The sequence below is a fragment of the Poecilia formosa genome, unplaced genomic scaffold (assembly GCF_000485575.1).
Source record: "Poecilia formosa unplaced genomic scaffold, Poecilia_formosa-5.1.2 Scaffold495, whole genome shotgun sequence".
NCBI lineage: Eukaryota > Metazoa > Chordata > Actinopteri > Cyprinodontiformes > Poeciliidae > Poecilia > Poecilia formosa.
Genome location: NW_006800434.1, coordinates 84,553 through 107,125, shown reverse-complemented (window position 1 = coordinate 107,125; position 22,573 = coordinate 84,553). Strand labels below are relative to the sequence as shown.

At 40.3% G+C, this 22,573-nt stretch overlaps 2 protein-coding genes across 3 annotated transcripts; one reads left to right on the top strand and one right to left on the bottom strand.

The window, feature by feature from the left end:
• The first annotated feature begins 235 nt into the window (after positions 1-235).
• On the top strand, positions 236-14,776 carry onecutl (one cut domain, family member, like). 2 transcript variants are annotated; one of them, XM_007578860.2, is made up of 4 exons: positions 236-667; positions 786-886; positions 1,053-2,436; positions 9,494-14,776. In XM_007578860.2, exons 3-4 carry the CDS (start codon positions 1,395-1,397, stop codon positions 9,802-9,804), a joined length of 1,353 nt encoding a protein of 450 aa, XP_007578922.1. In that variant the 5' UTR covers positions 236-667; positions 786-886; positions 1,053-1,394; the 3' UTR covers positions 9,805-14,776. The 2 variants fall into 2 exon arrangements, with proteins under 2 accessions (XP_007578922.1, XP_007578924.1); XM_007578862.2 differs by lacking the exon at positions 786-886.
• Positions 14,777-15,597: 821 nt separating this feature from the next.
• Positions 15,598-21,986, bottom strand: ctss2.1 (cathepsin S, ortholog2, tandem duplicate 1). The gene is made up of 8 exons (XM_007578859.2): positions 21,884-21,986; positions 19,391-19,515; positions 18,780-18,902; positions 17,977-18,129; positions 17,465-17,689; positions 16,242-16,407; positions 15,977-16,079; positions 15,598-15,721 (listed from the first exon to the last, which is right to left on the bottom strand). Exons 1-8 carry the CDS (start codon positions 21,900-21,902, stop codon positions 15,622-15,624), a joined length of 1,014 nt encoding a protein of 337 aa, XP_007578921.1. The 5' UTR covers positions 21,903-21,986; the 3' UTR covers positions 15,598-15,621.
• Between the last annotated feature and the right edge of the window lie 587 nt (positions 21,987-22,573).

Sequence of the window (22,573 nt, the reverse complement as noted above, 5' to 3'; positions counted from 1 at the left end):
AATGTCCTCACATAATTCATAAGTTTGTGCATGCAATCAGCTGAAGGAGGCTTAACCTGTGGGGTTATGAGAAAGAGCATCTCCACCTCCGCACACACACTCACACACACACCCCTCCTCTTCCCATGTTTTCCTCCTCCTCCCCCCGGAGAGAAAGGGTTAATTGGAGTAGGAATTTCATCGCACATCTGTCAGATTTTTAAGGCCGTGACGCACTGAAAGCTGGGAGTCAATGCGAGCAGAGGGAGGAGGAGGAGGAGGAGAAAGAGTTGGTGGTGAGATCGATGAAGTGGCAGGCAGAGAGGCAAGAGGAGGAGGAGGAGGAAAATCTCACGAGATAATGAAAGAAAAAGAGAAGTGCTGGTAACAGAGCGAAAACACGGAGCGTGGACCCGGAGATTGTCTTAGGAGTAAAAAACCAACAAACAAACAAAAAAAAGACAAAACAAAAAACAAGCGGAGATAGAGAATTTCATCTGAAATCGCAGATGTTGTTTCCTTTATTTTCCCTGTTTTTATGCGCCGTGCGTGGTTTTTGGTGGATGTAGCACCCCGGGGCGCAGCGGACCAATTGTGTGAATCTGTTGGTTTGCTCGGCGACACAGTCGGAGAGATGCACAGGGCGGACAGCAGCCGTGGATGCGCTCCGAGAAGCGGATAAATAAAGGTAGGATTTCCCATCTTTGCAGTCGATGCTGGCGGTAGCGCGATGTTTGGTGGGTAAAACATCTTTCATGTAGCGCACTGGTAATTTGCAGGACATAATATGTGCGCTCTTTCTACAGGATATCACTTTGCATGCAGCGGCGAGAAAATCGAAATAATTTACAAGATGAGACGAGGATGAAATTAATGAAGTTCTCATCTCGTGGCTTTCTCGTTGAATGTGCGTAGAAATGTGGTCTTTCGATAACCTGTGTTATTGTTTGAAATTTAAATGTGTGGAATAACGTAAACAAGAAAGAGGAAAAACATAATGTTTCCTTTTTCTTTCTGTGCATCCATGAAAGTTTAGATTTAGGGGGTAACAGCAGCTGTCTTGTCGCACGCAGGCACAAAAGCGATCGAGGCTCCAGCCGGAGACCCCAGCTGAGCACCAAAGACACACACAGATGCACAAGTGAGAATAAAATAACCCGCCGAGACTCTCCATGCCGTTCCAAGCTCGTTTTCTGGGACTTTGAGGGAGTTTGAAGACACTACTTAATGTTATCAGATAATTAATTAGACACCCCGTAAGCCCGGAAATCAATTAATTCACAAATCAATAAATCCATAGTCTGGTGTAACAAGAGACCTTCCAGACTGTTAGCCTGGCTGTTGAACAACAATAACAAAGCTCGAGCAACAGCACGCAGAGACTAGAAACACACATTTATTTGCTGAAACTGAAGATGGATGGGGGTCTAGGGGAGATGTCCCTGCACAGCCACTCTGATCTGGCTCACAGCCAGGATGGCAGGGCCATGCTGCACACACGGGACCTCTCTGCTGCCTTCCCCAGGCCTTCCCTCGGGAGTTCCTCCATGTCCCTGGAACCCGAGCCCCGTCCATCAGGATACGACCACTCCATGTCCGCCCTGGGCTACAGTGGCGACTCCCCGTCCAGCTCAGGCAGCACCTACACCACCCTAACCCCCCTGCAGCCCTTTGATGACAAGTTCCATCACCACCATCACCACCATCACCCTTGCCTCCCTGTCAGCAACGTCATCGGCAGCTTCACCCTGATGCGCGAGGATCGAGGCCTCAGCACCAACTTCTACAACCCGTACGGAAAGGAGCTGGCTATGACCCAAAGCCTGACGCCCCCCACCACGGGGTCAGGTCTGGGCTCTTCCATGCATGGCTACGGCAGTCTGGGCAACAGTCCCAATGGGAATGGTGGACAGATGCTCCACAGCGGCTACGATGTCCACGGAGGGAGTCTCTTCTGTCGGGCGTCAGATTTTGGCAGAGAGATGTCACCACCAGGCCTGGGAGGTGGTGAAGTGTCAGTTGGGCATCAGCTGAACAAGATAGAGGCTCACCAGCACACCCCTAACCACCACCCTCACATCTACAGCCAGCATTACCAACCTCACCATCACCCAAGCCAGCAGTCAGCCAAGATGGGCGAACACCTACATTCCTCATCGCCCGCCTCGTCCTCACCTGGCGAGGGCATGCTGCCGGGTTCGCAGGGTGGCGGAGGCGGAGAGGAGATCAACACCCGGGATGTGGCCCAAAGGATCATCACCGAGCTGAAGCGCTACAGCATCCCCCAAGCCATCTTTGCTGAGAGGGTCCTGTGTAGGTCACAGGGCACACTGTCTGACCTCCTGAGGAACCCCAAGCCCTGGGGCAAACTCAAGTCTGGCCGCGAGACCTTCAAGAGGATGTCTCGCTGGCTGCAGGAGCCCGAGTTTCAAAGAATGGCCTCACTCCGGCTGGAGGGTAAGATCTAGCTTTGCTCTCTGTATGCCTCACACATGCAGCCTCACACTCAAACAAAAACACACTCTTCCCTCCTGTTTTCCCCCAACGCCAGTCCTCTTTATATCTTCCAAAAAATTCCTCCTCTCCAGTGATCAGTATGCAGCTCAGGTTGACATATGAGGAAAAGCATGAAGCATCATACGGATGTTTCTGTTTTTCACACCGAGAACGTACCACTGGCTTGTCTTGTAACCTCATAAGGTATTGATAATAGGAGGATCCAGGACAGTCTGAGGCAGAAAGGGGCCATATGTGCTATTCCTTTGTTTATTTTGCTCCCAAACAGTTATTGATTTGTACAGTAGCTACAACATCAGAAAAAAAAGGCTCAGACATTTGCCCTCCTCTCAAATGAACCATGAAGATCAGCGTGAGCAGCAGTTGGAAATTTAATCGCTTTTGAGCCCACCAAATAATTTGCACGAGATATACCTTTGTGGAGCAATTGATTAATTTGAGCGGTGACTTATATCTGTTCAGCGGCTGCCTGAAGATGACTTGGCGAGGCACCTGATGCAAATCACAGTTGAGCTTTTGCCAGATGTCTTTTATCAACGTCGTCACTGAGGCAATTACTGCAAGACTAAATACAAACGTTCTGCTTGTGGTGAAGCACGTCACTTTAGCTTAGGAAGAAAAACCTGGTCTCAACGGATTTGTGATGTTTACTCAAAAATTAAATGAGGATTCTTTTGTGTGTGTTTTCGGTCGCAGAAGATGAAAACAAATTGGGCTTCAGGATCAAAATCTCCTTTTGTGTTTTTCCAAAAAAATCTCTAATCATTTACCTCTTGGCTACTTGATAGCGTTTGTATATATTTGAAAAAGGTGAAGATTTTGTATTTTTTGAAAGGCACATTGTAATCTGTTGCTTGACATTTAATATTCTTCTGGGACATGGATTGAAGACACGACTGTACGCTGTACAGTGCCGTGTTACAGTGTTGTTCCTCCATAGGGACGGAGGCCCATCTGATACACGCAGCACAGAGAGAAATCCAAGTGAGCGCAGTAATATGAGATGAGCGTAGACGTGTGTGCGTGTGTGTGTGTGTCTGCTCACTGTAGGGGTCTGTGAGCTGTACGTGTGTGCGAGCCTGTCCGGTTCATCACTGCCTTTTTCGCTCTCTGTCAGCAGCTCGACTGATTAAGCCCAACAACACAATGGGGTTCATAGGTAATGATTGTGCACTCTTGCAATCCCTTCACAATTATTGATCCTTGATTGTTCAACTCTGAGAGCACATGTGTACATCCTCTATTCAGTGAAACGTCACGGCAATCACGACTAAACCTCTTATCTGGAGATGAGTTATCTCAGGGTTTGTTCTGTAATTTGACTAAAGTGTCGGCTTGTTTAATCCAATCCTGGCCAGTATGGATTGCTCTGTATGCAAAATTCTCTTTGCTTTTTAAAACAACAACCCATCATGATTAAAATCAAATCAACCCTTTGTCGTTTTTAGCAGAAAACTAGCACACTTCACTCGTCTTTATTTGCAGCATCCCTTCCTTCATCTTTACAAACAAACATTTCGACGGGTCGGAGCTCCACGTCTGAGCAGCCGATCAATCAGACTCATAAAAAATTAAAGCCTACACAGAGAAGTGTTTTAATGTTTGACATTGCTTCTCTCTCCCTCTGCTCCCACACACTCTATAACTGCATATTTAGTTCCTGGCAAAGCCACAATTTAGACAGCTCGGCACTTTTCTACATAACCTACTTTCCGTAGGGGGTTGTTGTTTTTTTCTCCCCCCACCCCTCGCCCGGCCAACCCCCTTTTGTTTAATTACAAGCCGCTATTGATTTCCATGGGAAAGAGCAGCACGCTTTGCCCACACACACCTCGGCCACATCGGCGAATCGAGACTGGAATTAGAATGCGCGTTGCCCTGTGCTCCCCAGTCTGAAGGTAGCTCAAGTGCTCTCTGCTCCACACCTCAAGTTTTAAGATGATCCCCCCCTTAATGCGGCAGTCACTTAAATACATAGAAGGCCCTTCAGAGTGTGCTGGGAGCGTTATCTTATTTCCATAACTGTGTGTCGTCTATGGAGAGCTGCAGAGCTCCCCTTGAAGCTCGACGCACTGTAATTATGGAATGCACTTGCTGCCATTTTGTCTTTTCAAATAACCATCTTTCTGCAGAGACACTTTGCAAAACATGGAGGAGGTGATCCCTCGGATTTATCTGCAGTAGCTCGTTTGTGTGCATGTGTGTGCGCAACATTGATTGCTGCACTGTATATGAGATGCATCTACAGGCCAACCTCAAGCTGTGGAGGAGGCAATGAGGATTTAGCCGGAGAAGAAGGCAGGATAAAGACCACACAGCTCCGACACTTAAAGTCAAGCAGGGGATCAGAGACTATAACTTTAAAGATGATGGCCGAAGCCCTTGACTAAAGGTCTGAATGAAAAAGAAAGGTCAATGCGGTTTACGTGTTGGCTCCAGCGCTGCACCAACCCCCAACAGCAATGCAAACTGCATAGACTCATCCAGCTCTCGCTGTGTACAGGTTACTTTCGGCTGGTGAGGCTCAAAGGTCAAAGCCGATTCCATTTGCATATCGGGAATCAGCTTCTTCTGCATTCGCCATGCAACATCCAGCAAACGGCTCCGGCTTGCTGCTGCTGTTGTGTATTTATTTTTTTTTGTGTATTCGACTGTTGCAGCTTCCCCCACTTCAGTGCTGAAGGGGTTAACCAGCCTCTATGGGTCGAGAAGTCTGAGCTGCACAGATTTAATCAATAATTTCTATCAGCCCCTGGCCCAAGAAATCAGCAGGGGGTGGGCTGGGGATGGGGCAGGGGGGTGGACATGGATGGGGAAGGAGGCTGGGAGGGGTTCTAGCTGGAAGGGGGGGGGTGTAGGTTTGGACGCCGGGGGGTAGGGAAAGGACTTTCGATCACGTTTCAGCAACACGAGACAGGGGCATACATCATGATTAGGGGCTGTTCCCACGATCATAAGAAGCCTATAGGGGAATATTTATATCTCCAGGAGTAGCCCCAGTGCTGGGGATTTATAGCATGGTAATTGTGAGCCTTTTACACATGATTACAGCATAAGGAAGCATTTACTTAATGGCTGGCGTTATGATCGTCTGTGAGGCAGAGCGGCGAGAACGGGATGTAGGAGGAGAGCGGCAGGACACAGCGGCTACTCCAACAAGCCATAAATCCGAGCTACAAGGAAGCTAGTCTGCACTATCATGTCATTCCTTTCATTACTACATAAGCTGAGAGTGCACCACTGTATGTACGCTATATACCTTACACCCAACCCCCAACTAACAAATATTGACAGTGAAAGTGGTGTAACAGCAGTAAAAAATGTAGCATTTGCACAAAAAAAAGAAAAAAAAAAAAAAGAAATGTACTTGTGGTGATATTGACACACCGCTGACATCTCAGCCTGTTCAGATTTTAATGAGACGTGGTTCGATAACTCTCAGAAATGCAAACGAGCTCTTGATGCCCTAAAAGCCAAACAGACTCCTGTAATCTCAAGCTGACAAGAGCACATCCCCAAGTCAAAACATTTCCTTCATATAATGATTTTGAAGTTGAATGTTCACAGGGAATTCATGATACAGATTTATTCAGGTCTACTTGAGTGCTTAAGTTTCACAAAGTTGGCTTGACCAAAAGCCCCTGAAGGCACGAAAGGCGGCAAACAGCATCTCTCGGGCTGGTGGGGGCGTGGAGCGGGGGGCTCTGGGGTGCTGCCGCTGCGACGGCACTCGTGTGGAAAATGGGAAAGGCGGCGGAGTGAGGTCATGGTTGTTTCTCAAGCACCCTGCTAATGAGAGAAATTTGCTGGTGCGAGTTGGAGGAGTGAAGAGTTGGTCATACAGTAAACACCATCAGCAGCAGCGGCAGCAGCCTTGATATGTTTCTCAATGGGAAGCTGTAGACCAATCAATTGGACGTGTCAGAGCTGTTGTGAGAGAAAAAGGCAGGATCGGTGGTTTATAAAATCTACGTTTGTAGCATGTGTGAACTGGATTGAGTGTGTGTGTTAGAGTTTCAAATGAAGGGGTTAAAGTTATTACTTGCTGGGCTCTCCATCTTGGAAAGGCATTTATCTGAGTGTTAGAACTCCACTTGTATCTTTGTGAGACAATAAATATAAGAATTGTTATATAAGAAGTTCATTTTAAAATCAGAGTAATTTCACTTTCATTTTGCCTTAACTACTCAGATAGTTTCTTCATTTCAGTAAACAAAAAGAAAATTTAAATAAATGTTTTTTTTTATTATTTATTTTAAGTCGAGGCTGATTTTATATGGAAAGGTCAACAGAATCTAAAGTTTAAAGGATCAAGTGAAATTTGATTTATAGTTTTAGTTGTATATTTTCCCCAAGCCTGTCGCAATAAGCAATTACTCAAGTAATCACATGATAATTTAAAACAACCTTGATAATTTCTATTCTGATGATTAATATTTTTTGAAAGACAGTTTTGTTAAGAGAGGGATCATAATCCATTTCATTCATTTTTTTGGTGGTAAGCGTATATTTTCCTGTTTTATTTATATATTTAAAATGTCTTGTATGTGAAATGTTCTTAACAAAATTAAAGTTTACTGTTCTTTGAGAGGAGGAACTTACAATATTATGTCATTATCAATATATTACTAGAAAATGGCCTCAAAACAATATTATCGGTTTTTGCAATATTTACTGGGACAATTTACCATTCAGCAAAATTTGTTATCATAACAGGCCTAATTATACCATGCCAATTAAAAAAGTTTTAATATAGTTTTTGCATCTAAAAAACATTAAAAATCGAATATCGTTTTATTCTTTGGGCCTTGGTGTGCATGTGTTTGCTCTGCTGTGCTTTGTACTCTGCTGCTTACTCTAACAAATGCATCTGATACCATCAGCAAAACAACCACACAGTGCTGATTGAAACCTCTTAAAAGTGTGCATTTAGGTAATTGCGCGACTCCCCTAAATATGTTTAGTCCCACTTAAGGCATCGAAACACCTTGGGCAATGCCGACTCTGCTCGTTTCGCTCACCCCTGACGTCACCTCGCCTAAACAGAAAATAAACGAGTTCAGCTTTAAAGTGATTATTACTCACTCACCGCCGCCACATGTAAATGACTTTTATGTGAAGCTAATGATGTTGTAGCGTCCACTAAGGGGAAAAAGGGAGGAGGATGAGAGGAAGTGGAAGGAGATGGATAGAGGAAGAGGGAAGTGGAGGAAGGGAGGGTGGTGGGGAGTTGGCTCGGCGCATAAAGGCAGAGGTTGGTGTTGTGTTTCCTGTAAATACAGAATTACAGCGTGTTAGAGGTGAAGGGTTCAGCGATGGATATGCAGAGAGGAACATGCAGCTTGAATTCAAAATGCTCGTCTGAGGCTCAAAATGGATCTGCGCTCAACCCACACACTCAGGGCTGCTTCTCGTTTCTCTCTGAGCTGCCCTGGTTTATTTGGCAGGGCAATTTTATATCTTTTAGATTTTTACACTTTCTCATAAGCAAGCATTGATTATATGATTGTGCAGGCTGCAGTGGTGTTTAACCCAGACCTAGGGTTTTTATTTTGTTGTTTATGTATTCACGGCTGACATGGAAAAATAATAATAAAAAATATATATAGATAGATTTAAAACAAATGAATCACCAGATGACTTTTTCACCTCATTGTTTGCACTATTTGAGTATCAAGAACTTCAACTCTTTAACAAGAAACAATGGATGTTAATATCCTCTGGAGCACAGATTCAGAAATAAATGAATAGAAATGTGAAAGGTCTATCTAAATAGTGGCACCAGTTAATAAATTTGAAATATATTTTTCTCTCTTTTGGAAAGATGATATTTTTTTATTAACCTTTAGGTGAAATAGTCATTTAAAGCTCACATGTCTGCTTTGCTACCGTTGTGATATTGCATGGCTTGATTAGAAGTGTAAAGGCCTATCAAGGTTTTTAAAAATTGCATTTTTCAAATTGTAAAGAGGATTTAATGTCCTTTGAATGATTTTCAGATAAGTTTTCATGGTGCATAGATTGAAACTGTACAATTCATGCAGACCTTTAAATGAGCTCTGAGCGGCATAAAGCAGCTGACCGCACGCTCCGTCTAGCAGATTCTCCAACTATTGAACCAGGTCCTGTATCAAGAGCAGAAATACAAAAAGGTGTCATCTTGGATATTTATTTAAAAACTGCCGTGAAATGATTGGATGTTTGTTATAAGTTTTTACTTAAGCTAAAGCTGATAACAGTAAATCTAGGGGGCAAGTTATAGCTACAATATATGGTATTAATTTTCACAGAAGTAAGAATAATTTACTATTTAGCTTAAGAGTATGCATTTAGAACCTATTGAATATTTTAGTTTAAATTTGTGTTAAAACATTGATCCATTAAGCTGTGTGAATCTCATACAGATTAAATGTTGGAATAAGGCAATGCAACAATGACATTTAAAAAATCCCTAAAACATGAAAAAAAATTATACTCAATTAAACATAGAGACAACAGAACAATTATGCTTGAAAATGGTTTCCATATCAAATTTTTGTGCATAGAAATAATTTTTATACCTCTATGTCTTTAAATCACATAGTTAATACCAATAAACGTTTTTGGATTTATTTTCCTGGTTAGATCTGACTAAAAAGGAAAACTTTTTTTTTTTCTTAAAGTAATTATAGAGCCTTTAAAAACAAACAATGAAAACATCAAAGCTTTGGCCTGGACATGCTTTTGCTTTTTTTTATTTCCCCAGCCGCCACCAGCAGCTCACTGGCAACAAGATGTGAAAGATTGAACGTCTTGATTCCTCCACTGCACAATGAAACAAGTTGCTGATTCATCTCTTTCAACTAATCAAAGTTGCTTAGCTAATCTGTTTTCTTTCAACAAATCCACTTTCCCTCAGCTTAATCCATTTGTCCTAGTTAGCCAGCCAGTCTGTTAGCTAACCCGCTTCCCCTTGTCCCCCCTCCCTCTAATACATCTCCCATCCGTGTGCCTGCAGCCTGCAAGCGCAAGGAGCAGGAGCAGAGCAAGCTGGAGCGCAACCAGGGCCCGAAGCGCACCCGGCTGGTGTTCACCGACCTGCAGCGGCGCACGCTCATGGCCATCTTCAGGGAGAACCACCGCCCGACCAAAGAACTGCAGGTCACCATCTCCCAGCAGCTGGGCCTGGAGCTCTCCACCGTCAGCAACTTCTTCATGAACGCCCGCAGACGCAACCTCAACAAGTGGGCCGACGAGGGCCGCCCTTCCTCCACCGGCTCCTCAGGCTCCAGCGTTTCCTCCTCCGCTGTGTCCTGCAGCACCGCGTGAGAATGGGCTGTCCCGCAGGTGTGTTGGGGAAGTCGCCGAGGGAGCAAGGGGGGCACATAGACTGGTCTAGGTGGAGATCAGGCGTTACAAATGTCCTCCTCGTTATCAGAAGGAGTGACGGAGCTGTTGCAGATAATTTTATGAAGCATTTTCCCAAACCAAAGTCAATTGCCTCTTTGAAATGGAAGGAAGCAATGCCTAGAATGATAAAATTGCAGGATGTGAGGTCCTGCTTGTATAGTCAAGGGTGCGAAGAAGATTAACACCCTCACATAGACACCATCTCATTGCATTATTTTGATTATGTAGATTAGAGATAATGAGGGTATTGCAAATCAGGAGGAAGCATACTTTGATGTACCTTCAAATCTATCCCCATCTCTCCAAACGTGAAGAATCAAGAGGTGCCGTTTACTCACACCTGGAGAGCTCCATCGTGTAACTTTTTAATCAAAAGTGTTCACCGTCATCCAAAGATGTTAATACTCTCCCCGTGCTCCTATTTTTCCTCAAGAATCAAGGTGAAAGAGGAAGAAGAGGCAGTTTTTTTATTCCTTTATTTTTTTGTGATCAAGTCAATTCCCCCTTCTTAGCATGTGTTTCCATGGTGATGGTTCCCAGGACTGTTTTGGTGCTGTTTCAAATTTGGAGCCTGGAATAATCAAGACGGGGTTCTGTTAGCGTCTGTAAATCCCAGCCGTTAATCATAAATCACCGAGAGCATCTGCAGCATTTTGTCGGGACGGTCTTGCCTTGAATTAATCAGAGGTTTCAGGGGGGATCGCCGATGTTGTGCCGGTACAGAGTCAATAAACGCAAGTAGGACGCGGAAACAGACTTGTTGATGCAACCGTTTTAGCTTTAAGACTGTCGCTGAGCTTCCACAAAAGAGCTCCTCAGCCATTTTTTTGACTCAAAATCAAGCCACAAAAAAGAGAAAAAAAATAAATAAATAAATTTGAACACAAACGGTTTCATAGAAAATAGGTACATCTGACACAGTGTATAGTGAGATTTTAGTATTTTTTTCAGCTCATTTACAAATAACTGTAATCACCTCTGCTCCATTCTGAAGTGTTTTTTTAACAGATGTCTAGAAAATGGAGGAATGTGATTCTTTCTGCCCTTTTTGTACAGATTTCAAGCACATCGCCCTATTTATAGGAAACATGTTGGAAGAGTGGGGCGGTTTGTTTCAGCCCTGCTGAAGGTCATTGTTAATTTTTGTTTTGGTCTGCAAAGGAAAGGCTTTAACACGCCTTCTTATAGCCAATAGCGAAATCAAACCAAGAACATTTCAAATGCAATTGCTGATCTGATTTATGGTATTTATTACTGCGTTTGTGCATTTATGGTTTTCCTTTTGTGTTCCTCTCTGTATTTATTTGGTAATTTATTTATGCTATCTATATACTGTAAGTATTTATTTAACAATGCTCCGTATGTCTGTGTGAAACTGAAGACTTTTTTCTGATGGGCACTTTTAGCTGTAGAAACCCATCGTAATACCAAAGATTAACATTGCCTCCCTGAATGTACGACCTGAATCCCTAAACCCAGTTCCTGATCCCAACCCAAACCCGACCCGATCCGCCATGTGATGTTCTATCTCTATTCTAAAAGGCCTGGCCTTTTTTTTCCGTTTTTCTTTTTGTTTTGGTTGTTTTTATTTTTTTTATTTTTGTAGGAAAATGGGGAATTCTTTACTCTTGCAAATGTCTCTGCTGTCCTCTCTTAATGCCAAGGCCAAAGCTTGTTTGAATGTTGTGATTATATTTAGAAATAATTACGCTACAGATGACGGTAACGGTGATGTGGCATCCCATGGGTTCACGAGTTGCTTGTTAAAGTTACATCCAGACCGATGCCATGTGGAGGAGTGGGATGAAGCATCTGGGGACCCACTTAAAGCGTTGTCTGAGGTGAAAGTGGGAGTCCACCCTGGTCACATGCAAACCTGCCTGCTGCTGCTCAGCTCAACTTGCATGCCTGTGACCGCCATCTCTCCTTCACCTAAGCTCCTCCACGGCGCAGCGCAGGAACTCCCGTCTATGTGTAATGTCGCCGTCCCACACATGCCAAGCCCTTCTGACAGTTATCTCAGTTCCAACTAAGCATGGGCTGGTATGAGAGTATCACAGTATAACAACATTACTTGTGACAAATATGTAAAACATGCATTGCTGTTATTTAAAACTGAGAAACGATTATTCCTTATGCATTTTTATTACAACTCATAACAGCTAGCTCAGTAGTTTAATTTTGATCCAATGTTGTAAGGAACAATATATCGTTATGGTAAAACGTTTACGAGTGTAGTTCAAGACAGCTGATGTCAGTTCACAGCAACAGGTGGGGGAGGGTCATTTCTGTTACTGTACTGATTAAACCCAGTCACATCAGTATGTTCTCAGGAAAATTTAAAGGATTTTGAATTATAGAAATTGTATTATTGACAATTTTAAATATTGAAAGCATAATCTAAGTATACTCTGATATCACAAACCAGCCCATTCTTAGTTCCAACAGGGTTTTTTTTTCAGTTTACTTCTGTTTTTTATGGGTTCTTGCTGATATTAAGATATATTTCCTCAACTCTGTTGTAGCAGTATTTCAGAAAGTAAGTGCAGAAAGTCTTAAACACCATCCTTTGCTCCTAAGTGTCTGAGAACGTCCTCATCCTCTGAACACCTCTGGTGTCCATCTTAGTCTCTTGGTAGAGTCCTTGGACTTATTTTATTATCTACATTTTTGTTGCAGGGACTTCTTAAACAACTCTTCCTAATTGTCTTGTAACGTCATCAACTTCCGAGGTTGCCTGGTCAACTTGCACAGCACAACTGTTTAGATTTCCTAGTGTTTTGTTTGTTTGGAGGCTTAAACCAGGACAGTCACTGAAGACCTCAGCCTCCGACCCCCTGCGGAAACGCTTCCAACCATCAGCGAGGCTGACACGGCCTTTTTTTCTTGCCCTGAACCCCCTCTCTCATTTTCTCTCTCTTTCTCCGTCTTTAACGCCTAGAAAGGGGGCGGATCGGTGAAGCCCCCTTCACAGCGTGCACTTGAAAGACGAGCGGTCATGAAAGAGGCCATCGACTTTTTCGTGGACTTCAAAGTGGAGGCTTTTTTTATCCCGTCTCCTCTCTGGGTTTCTGGACTGAGGTCTGCTGTTGGCCAGACCTGTGGGCTTTAGGGGGGCATTCAGAAAGGGGTGGAGGGAGTGGGTGAGACATCAGAGAGGAGGCTGAATCATCCAGGATGAGGATGGTAGTGTGTGTGTGTGTGTGTGTAGAAAAAAGTAGGATGTAGGGGGGGGTTGTTTGAGGAGCAGGAGGTGTTGGAGGACCAGGGCATGGAGCTAAATTAAACTTTAATGAGTGACAATTGTAAGCATGCTGAGAGCTAAGGGGGGCAGAGGTGGGGGTGAGTGGTCAAGTCAGTACCAGGGTGAAAAAAATTCAAAATAAAAGAGCTTGAAGGATCTTCTGCCGACCTCTACTCGCCGCTGTCATCGTATCAAATCTGAGGTGACACCTTTCAGGTTTCTCTTTGTCTCTCTGACTGGGAGCTTAAAATGGAGACAGATCTGTTTGCATTGAGCCACCTTCTGCTCCGTGTCAAGCAGAAAGCCTCTTCCTTCTCTGTCTGTGAGCAGAGAGGCAGCAGGGAGGGCTGAACACACCCCTCCATGCTGCAGGTGATTCCTTCGCCTTTTTAACTTGCGGCACCCCCTAGTGTCATCTTCAGAAACTCTGAGACAGAAACCTGAGCAGCATGTTGATGGTAAAATAGTAGAAATTAAATATAAGTCATCCTTTCAGAATAATAATAATAATAAAAAAATTCTTTTATTTTTGTTTTAACAAAAAAAGAAAACAACCAAAGATGAATGGGTAACTGCTGAATCATTTTAATGGTTCCCCATTAGAGCTGACCGTAGCACTCAGAGGATTAAAAATAGCACCGGAGGGGATGCTGAGTCTTTATGTTACAGAAAACAGTTTTATGTATAGCTGGAACTGAGAAACTGGCATGAGGCCACGTCTTCAGATGGAAGTCTTTTGGACTTTGGAAACCCCAGTGTGTCCGTGTCTGTCCCCGCCTTCCTGCCCTGTGTGTACACAAAGACTTTACCCATCTACCTCAACTGTGTGAGTTGTTGTGTGGCAAAGATATTCCTTAACCAAAGAATCCATCCTGTCAGGGTGTCTGTCTGTCTGTCTGTCTGTCTATCTATCTATCTATCTTGTCTGTCCATCCGTCTCTTCTTCATGCCTTTTTTTGCTCCAAACCAAATGTGCTGGAATCAATCCGAAACAGGAGCCTGATGAGGTTCCCATCCAGCCAAAGCTGAACTCCAGTACGCTAGAGTCCCATTGATCCATGTTCTGTATATATATATGAAATCATTCTCAAGACCAAAAAAAAAGGAGGTGACAATCTAAGCAAGGAGGTTCTTGCTGTAATCAACGTTGCCTATTCCTTGTTTTCCATAAACTAGAATTATCCCCCGAGAATCAAGCCTTCATCCCGAAATAAGAAAAAGGAAAGGTCAAAGGAGACAGAAGCTATTTTTCCACATTTGTAAGCCACCCTTTCCCTTCCCCTGTTATTTCCAAATGTTTAGTGTAGTTGAAATACTGTTCGATCCCACTGTTGTAAGTAGGAATTAATGAAATCCATACAGAAAGCTTTAACTGAGGACAGGCTGAGGGAAATGTTGGCTCTACCTCAGCTTGGACTCATCGACCCACCATGCTTTACTGTGCCATTCTTGTCCATGTGTTAGACTTCACTAATGAATGTGGCTAACCAACCAAAGGCTTAAAAAAAGATACACAACACTTTAAACATCAATCATGGTGGGACGTTTTGTATCAACAACTAAAGAAAAATCCCTTTGAATACCTCATGTGAAAATTGTTTGTTGTGATGTTGCACTAAAAAATAAAAATGATTCATTTGTAACCCACTGCTGGACTCTGTCCTCTTTATTCTGACTAGGCCTCTCTGACGTTTTAAAGGATGTATTTACTCTGTTTTAAAGGAAATTGTGAATTTAGGTAAGGTTTAGTTCCAGTAATTCATATTATAAATAGATTTTTTTAAGAGTAATATTAAAGCATTTGGTTCTGTTATTTTTTACCTGATTTATTATAGCTTACAATTAATAAAAAATATGTAGTTGATGAGTAAATCCACATTTTCTGTACACAAATCTGAAATAAAAAAAACAACATAAAATCCAAATTATCATCTTCTAAGTTAGTTTTTTTTTGTATCAACTATAATGAATATTTTAAAATATAATGTGTTTAATGTGTAAACATATATATTTATTTCTGATTGGACTTATTTGTCCCCAACATCTCACAGATGCTCAATTAGATTGAATTTGGTTGCTAAGTCAACATCTAACTTTTGTGTTTCCTGACCCATTTCAGAATCATTTTTGTACAAAGTTGCTTTATCCTGCTGAAAGGAGCCATAACCATTAAACAAGATTAGGTTTTAGAGACTCTGCTTATCTTTAAACTGAATGTCTTTTAATAATAATAATAAAAAAAAAAAACACATCAGGAAATTTAAAACATCTTTTTATTCTAGAATCAAAAAATACAAACAGTTTGAACAAAAACAAGCATACAGTCCGAAACAAAATGTATTTGTTTACACATGTGGAAAAATTTGAAATAATGAACTTTAGACCAAAGGAAGAAAAACATCAAATATGCTGTTTTTAAACCTTAGTATTTGATTACTTGAGGTAACACTCAAAGTATATTGTTTCTCTTTTTTTTTACATTCCCTTTATCATCACATGGTGGGGTAGCAACCATACAGAGCAATCCCACACTGGTCGTTCTTGTTGCGTGCCATCCGAATGTAGCCCTGATCTCCAAAAGAAGTTCCCCAGCTGGATGGGAAAAAGCAGCAAACATAGTTAAATTATGCTACACCTAATCCTGATTTTGGAAAGTATTTACAAATGGTTCCATCTAAGTTAGCAATATGTAATTTGAATTTATCATTTTTGTCATTCAATATATATTAAAAAAAATACAATACATCCAATTCTTCCCTCTTCTTTGGAAATTATTTTAAAAATTCTGGTTTAATTTCCAACTTTTAAAAAGTTAGCAAGAATTTCAGGACCGTCACGATGTCTCACCTGTTCTTTACCAGCCAATAATCTTGTCCATCCAGTGTGCCGTAGCCCACAGCCAAGACAGCATGGTTCACATTCTGGGTGCAGCTTGAGTCATCGTAAACTCCTAAATGAAAAAACAAAACAAAAAAAAAACATCTCTGGCATTTATTTTTTTCAGGCAATTTGAAACTTTTATAGCTTAATTTGTACTAGAAAGGACTACTAAAAAGTAAATCAATATTTAATTGTTTATAATAACCAAATCATGTAATGACATCCAATTTACCACTTCTGTAGAAAGCAAATCTGGGTCGCCTGGCATCAATTGCAACTGAAATGGGCCCAATAGTTGCAATTCCCTCCTTCAGAGCCTGTTCATCCCCCTGAGGCAGAAAGTTGTATTGGGTGCAGTTGGCTGCACGGGTTTCAGGGTTGTACTGACATGGTTGGTCCTAAAATAACAGATAAAAATTCACAAAAATCTTATAAAAGAAGTAATATAAACACAGTAAATTTTTACAGTTGCATATAGACTCCTATTTACTTAAAATTGTATTTGTATGGAGATTATATCATCATCCACACTGTACTGTAATAGAACATCAGACAGTAAAAGTTAGATTATACAGTGATTGAAAGAGTATTTTCATATAAGTACTTCAATATGGAGTAAGCAAAAAATGGCGTAAGCCACCTTTCTGAATATGATTGACTACAGTGCTGCACTGCACATGCATACAAGGCTCTTCCACTTTAAAGAACCTTGATGTATTCCAGCATGCTCCTTTAGTTTCAAATGCAAATTCCCCATGGATTTTCTATGAATTAGTTAGCTGGACATCAGTAAATATACATAGACAACAACTTTGATGTGTTTTTATTATAAGGCTCTGTTGGGTAAACTCCCTGGTGTCTCGGTGATATTTCTCCATCAGCTCCAGCAGTAATAATTTGCCTGTCTCCCAGTGGTTGCTTTTGACAGATTTGAGCTAAACAAGCCATTTTCTACCACGCATCATCATCATGGGAAACCTTACAAAAACTTCTGAAATGTAAAACTCCCATATTCATTAACAATTTCTATCACAAATTATGTGAAAGAAGAATGCTCTTCTTTGTTCTTTGGCCACTATGTTTAAAGAGTTGCACAGTTTTATGTTTAATTTTTAAATCTTTGTTTAACTTAGTTCTGATTTGTGTGCTTAGGATCTTGGCCAGGTCTCCCTTGTAAAGTGGAGACCTGGAAGGGACTTCCTGGTTAGATTAAGCTGATTTGCTACATTTTTAAAGATAACTTATGTACAACCAGGACATCAGTATCTGCCCTACACATATGGACTGTTATTCAGGAGCTATGCACTCTTAACTAAAACTGCAGACAACAAATTCATTTTTCTGTTTTGTTTGTACCTTTGTTTGTAACAGTTATTAAAAGTAAAGTGCATTACATCATAAATGAGAGATGTAAATATACATTTCATATGTGTTTTGTCAAATTGAGTTACTCACCCGTCCTGTATATGGATACGACTGATCAGAGTCAATACCATGGTTGTCAATTACATATTGGAAGGCCTTATGCATGAACCCTCCATTGCAGCCATGGTTGCCATACTTTGTGGAACAGTCCACAAGATTCTGAGGACTGAGGTCCACCAGCTTTCCTGTTTTCTTGGCCAACTGACCCTCCAGGGCCCCTGCAGCGCTGAAGGCCCAGCAGGAGCCACAGGCGCCCTGGATTCAAAAGAAGACTGAATTTAAGAGGCAGAAATGCAGGTGAGAATTTAGATCTCATCAGACTCACACGTGGTGGATGTATTTGATGATTATGATACAGCAAAAAAAAAAAAAAAACTGATTAAGCAACAAAGAACAGGAAGTATTCAGCTAAAGGTGAACACAAACAATGACAATGCAAACTGAAACACGTTTTTCAACAAGTCATAAAAGTACAGCTGTACTTTGGGCTTTGTTTGTCTTGGCATCTGTATGGATTTTTTTTTTGCTTGGTAAATTTTTACCTGCATTTTTACTCTCGTGACTAAGCCCTTATCTCTCCAATCCAGTGTGTCTGGTACGTCAGAGCCAGAGGCCCCAACGAAGGGAGATGGCGCCCTCTGGAGGTCAGTAGGAGGAGTGAGTGTTGTGTAAAACTGCATGATCTCCTCTGGACTCTGAGAAAGAAACAAAAAACAAATTAGGAAAGTCAAGAAGCAACATAGAAGATGGATTTGTAATTATTTTTATAATACTATCATAAATTGTTAATACCTCTAGATGATTAAGATTTAATATAAATAAAAAATTCTCAGACAATCTGCTTAAAGATCAATAAGCACAGCTGGGAAATATACCCAACATAACATTTACTACCAGCCTAAATATATATATATATATATATATTTGCTGTAGTTAAAATTTTATTCAAACAAACAAGCAAATACAAAACAAGCTACATCACTAGATTACTATTTTATTAAGCTACTTGTGGTTAGAGCTGGTCTTGGTTTCCTGTTTGCGCTTCACTTGAGTTGATTGCTTGATGGAATGGTTTTGTGCAAATTTAGTGCTTCCTTCTCAGAGTTTTAACAGATGGATAACTTAGACAACTATCTGAGCAATGCTTCACTTTGAGCTGAGAGTAAAACACCCAAGTTTTCTAAGATACAATTAGTCTTGTTCATATTAAGTTAACACTTAATGTAGGTCTCCAAAAAGCTTTGATTCCAGGCCACTTATATGGCTTCTTGTGATATTTATTCATTTAGGAGTCTAATTAAATACTGAAGAGTGATGTGGAAATAACAAGAAAGAGGTAAATCACCAGGTCTCCCATGAAATTCATGCTCAGGTCATAGGTGTGAAACCCCATTGAAGCCTCCAGGTTGTGCTTAGTAATAAGCATCAGATTTTTCTCCCACAAAGTCCTGCGGTGCACATTCTCCTCCTGAATAATCAAACAAAAAGAGCAAAACGAGACAAACACAGTTTCAGTTATTGAAATTTGGGCTGACAAAAAGGAAGCTCCCTAACATTTGCAGTTAAACATTTTGACTATTCAGGCTGATTTTCCTCATTTTGATAATTTTACACTGAAGCATTTTTTAAAACACATTGTGTGACTTATGAAGCCTTTGGTCTTGTGAAAACACAAACACAGCATCTTGAATTGTTTTTTCTGTCACCTTACATTAAGACAAACAACATTGATTAGTCAAATCTGGAGTGAATAATTTTAAACTCGTCATAGAATCTTTTTAGTAAATTAGAATCAGATCCTGAACAAGAAGCTTTTTTTTCAGAATGGGCTTTGTCAGGGGAGTGAGTGTTTATTTTGCTGTGTGTTCATCTTGGATTTTCTCCAAGATGAAGGAGAAAATCCAAAATGTCGTACATGCAACAACCAACTTTGCCTACATATCTTGAATTGCATACCTCATTCTGATACTCCTTGCTGTGTGTCTTCTTCCACAGCTCCCAGTGGTTGTCCAGCCTGCTGTCGAGCGAGACAACGGCTCCCACACACAGAAAGACGAGCAGCAGGCTCCCCAACATCAGACCTGCAAACACAGACAAAACAGGATGTCATCTGACCTTTGATAAGGCAGATGTAGGCTTTGCTGTGCAAAAAGAAAAACTTATAACTAAGAAACACACAAACATTTAATGTATAAAAAAAACAATATTTAAATAATCAACTTTTCAGTCCTTTACAGAGGTTGATCACTTCTTTAATCCATCAAATTCAACAGAACAAACATGTTTATGGTCACATGCAAGCAAGACCACGAAAGGAAGAGCAACTTTTTGGTGTTCAGGCTGGTGTAGGAGGAAGTGGTTTTCAAAAGCAGTTGTTTTGCTTGTCACTGTCTTAAATAAGCAATAACACTTATCAGTTAAAAAGTCATATAACATCCAGGTTGAAACGCCTTCAAGGTGAAACTGCACGCTTCAGTCTTCACTTTTAGTGTCTTAACAAAGTGGAAAAATTGTAAACTCAGACATAACCTCTGAGATATTTAATTTAAGATGTATTTTGTGATTTTTTTAGTGCAACTAAAAACATTCTATATAAATGAATCTGGCAATATACTGCAAACTAAACAAGAAAAACAGAACAGCTCTATTCCAACAACCAATAGGGCATGGAAGTAATTAAAGGAAGGTGTGGCTTCCCGAAACATTTCCTGGGTTTTCACCTTTCATACAAGAACAAAAACAAATCAGCAGAGACTGAGTCACCAGACAACATAGAAAAGTTGCAATTCTGAAAATTAACTCCACATGTCCTAATGTCAGGTTTGCTGCTGAATGTCAGATTTCTGACAGTGATAACTAGAAAAAAAGATTGAGTTTTAATTAGATCTTTCTAATTAAATGTTTCTAATTAGTGTTAGAAATTATGACTTTTTTTATTTTTTAATTTTTTTTACTTCTTGTGGTTTTAAAGGCTGATGTGTTCACAAAAGAGGATTTCTGAGAGTTTGTGGGTACTTCCTGTTTTGGTAAAAGCAAACTGTTTGCTGTTACCAAACTGTTTGCCATTACCAAACAGTTTGGTAACAGCAATAACCGCACATAGAAATCTTTATCATGCTACAATTTTATTTACAAAAAAAAAAAAATCTATATTTCCTTGCAGAAAACATTTATGTGGTTTAATGTTATTTTGTACAAATATCTGTCAACTGGAGTGAAGTTAGGTGTGTTTGGACTTGCAACACTTGCTTTTGCACAGAAGGGATATAGGAAATGATGTATTTTTGAGAAGATTTAATTTTGATAATCACTGTTCTTGTTCACCAATACATTTAGGGACAAAAAAATAGCACTATATATATATATATAGAGAGAGAGAGAGAGAGAAAGAGAGAGAGAGAGAGAGAGAGAGAGAGAGAGAGAGAGCTCCAACTTAACAAAAATGTATTAATTTGTTACATGTAATCAAATGACATTTATCAAAGTGAATTAATTTGTTCAACATGGCAACATAATAAACTTAATATATTTACTTGGATAAACTTAATTTGATTACTTGTAACAAATAAACAGATTTTTTTAAATTGGGTCACCTGATTTCTCAGTGTAAGTGAACTGAATAAACATCTAAAATCTTTGATGGAGAAAGGAAGTTTTAATCCAACGGAAAAATAAGAAATTATAAATTCATGCATCAAAGCATTGCATGTCTGATTTCTGTTGATTGATGCATTTCCTGGTACCAGTCTTGTCTTGTATTGTGGTTTGAGTCAGTAATTCAGTTTCATTGTTACACGTTTGGCTCGAACATTTTGACCAGTCACTTTTTCCAAGCAGTTCCTCAGTACGTGCATTTGTCTTCAGTATGTGGGTGAGAAAGAACTTCAACATTCAGCAAGTATCGCTTCCACAAAAAATCATTTGGTTAACAGTTAAAAAAAATACTGCACAAATGAGGTAACAGTTTGATCTTGTGACTAATGAGAAAAAACAAAGAAGCCAATATACATCGGTGTGACTTGTTCTGGCATCTAAGGCTTTATTATGCTTCCGTATTCCACCTGCTAAAGTGAGTGTCGAATGATAAAACTGATCTTTAAAGCTTTTGGAAAAGATAAAATGTAATGGATATTGTATGTGCTAAATCCTTACCAAAATATCTACAGTAAAATAACTTTTTTAAACTACACCTGCGCTCAGGTAAGACTTAAAATAATAGAGCAAGGGCAATGTTGGAGAATTACAGAATTAAAGTGAAATTTAATGTCCGCGTACTTCAGATAAACGACGTTAAAATGCCTTCACGCCCGAACACAAAAGAAGCTTCGGTTAAGCACCCAAAATCGAAAGTAAAGGCAGAGGCTCTCAAGAACAGGTATCCGGTATCTTAAGTCACTTGATATTAACATAATTTACAGCATTTAAGCGGTTAAAACGGTATTGACTGACCTTTCCCATCCGGATACATCGCTGGTTCTGTACTGAACTTCCTCACACTGTATTTCCTTGCTTGGTTTTTATGCAGTAAATGTCACATGATCTGTCGCAGTTCCTCTTTCGAAACAGAAAGCTGAGCAACAAGGTAAGTATAGACCAAATCTAACAACCCCATAACTAAACCGAAGAAAAGAGACTCTAAGTGGCAGAGCTGGGAAAAACAAAAAACAGGTGCAATTCTTTCAAAACTTACATTTAGTCATATTTTAATGAATTACAATGAGGTTCGTATGCCAGATCAAAGCACATTTTAATAATGACCTTTGAGCAGTTCTTATACATACTTTTCATGTAAATGATTTCTGTTTTAAATTTTTTTTTATATAGTTAATCTGATGTAATATTCTAATAGTTATTGCACTTTACTTTCATCAACTGAAAAATAGTATTTTGATGTAAAATATGTGTGGAGTTAATCTATATAACGTATTATGTTTTAGTACCATTTAGTGAAGATTTATTCAGTATATCATGCTATTTGTGTCAAACTATATTCACATTTCAAGCCCTTAGAGAAAACATGCCTCCAAGTCTTTCCTCCTTCTTCTTCAATTATGTTTTTTTTTCAAGCAGTCACACCTTCTTGTAATATTTTAAAGTGGCTCTTTAGACAACCTGCTGTTTAAATATATTTCAAAATAC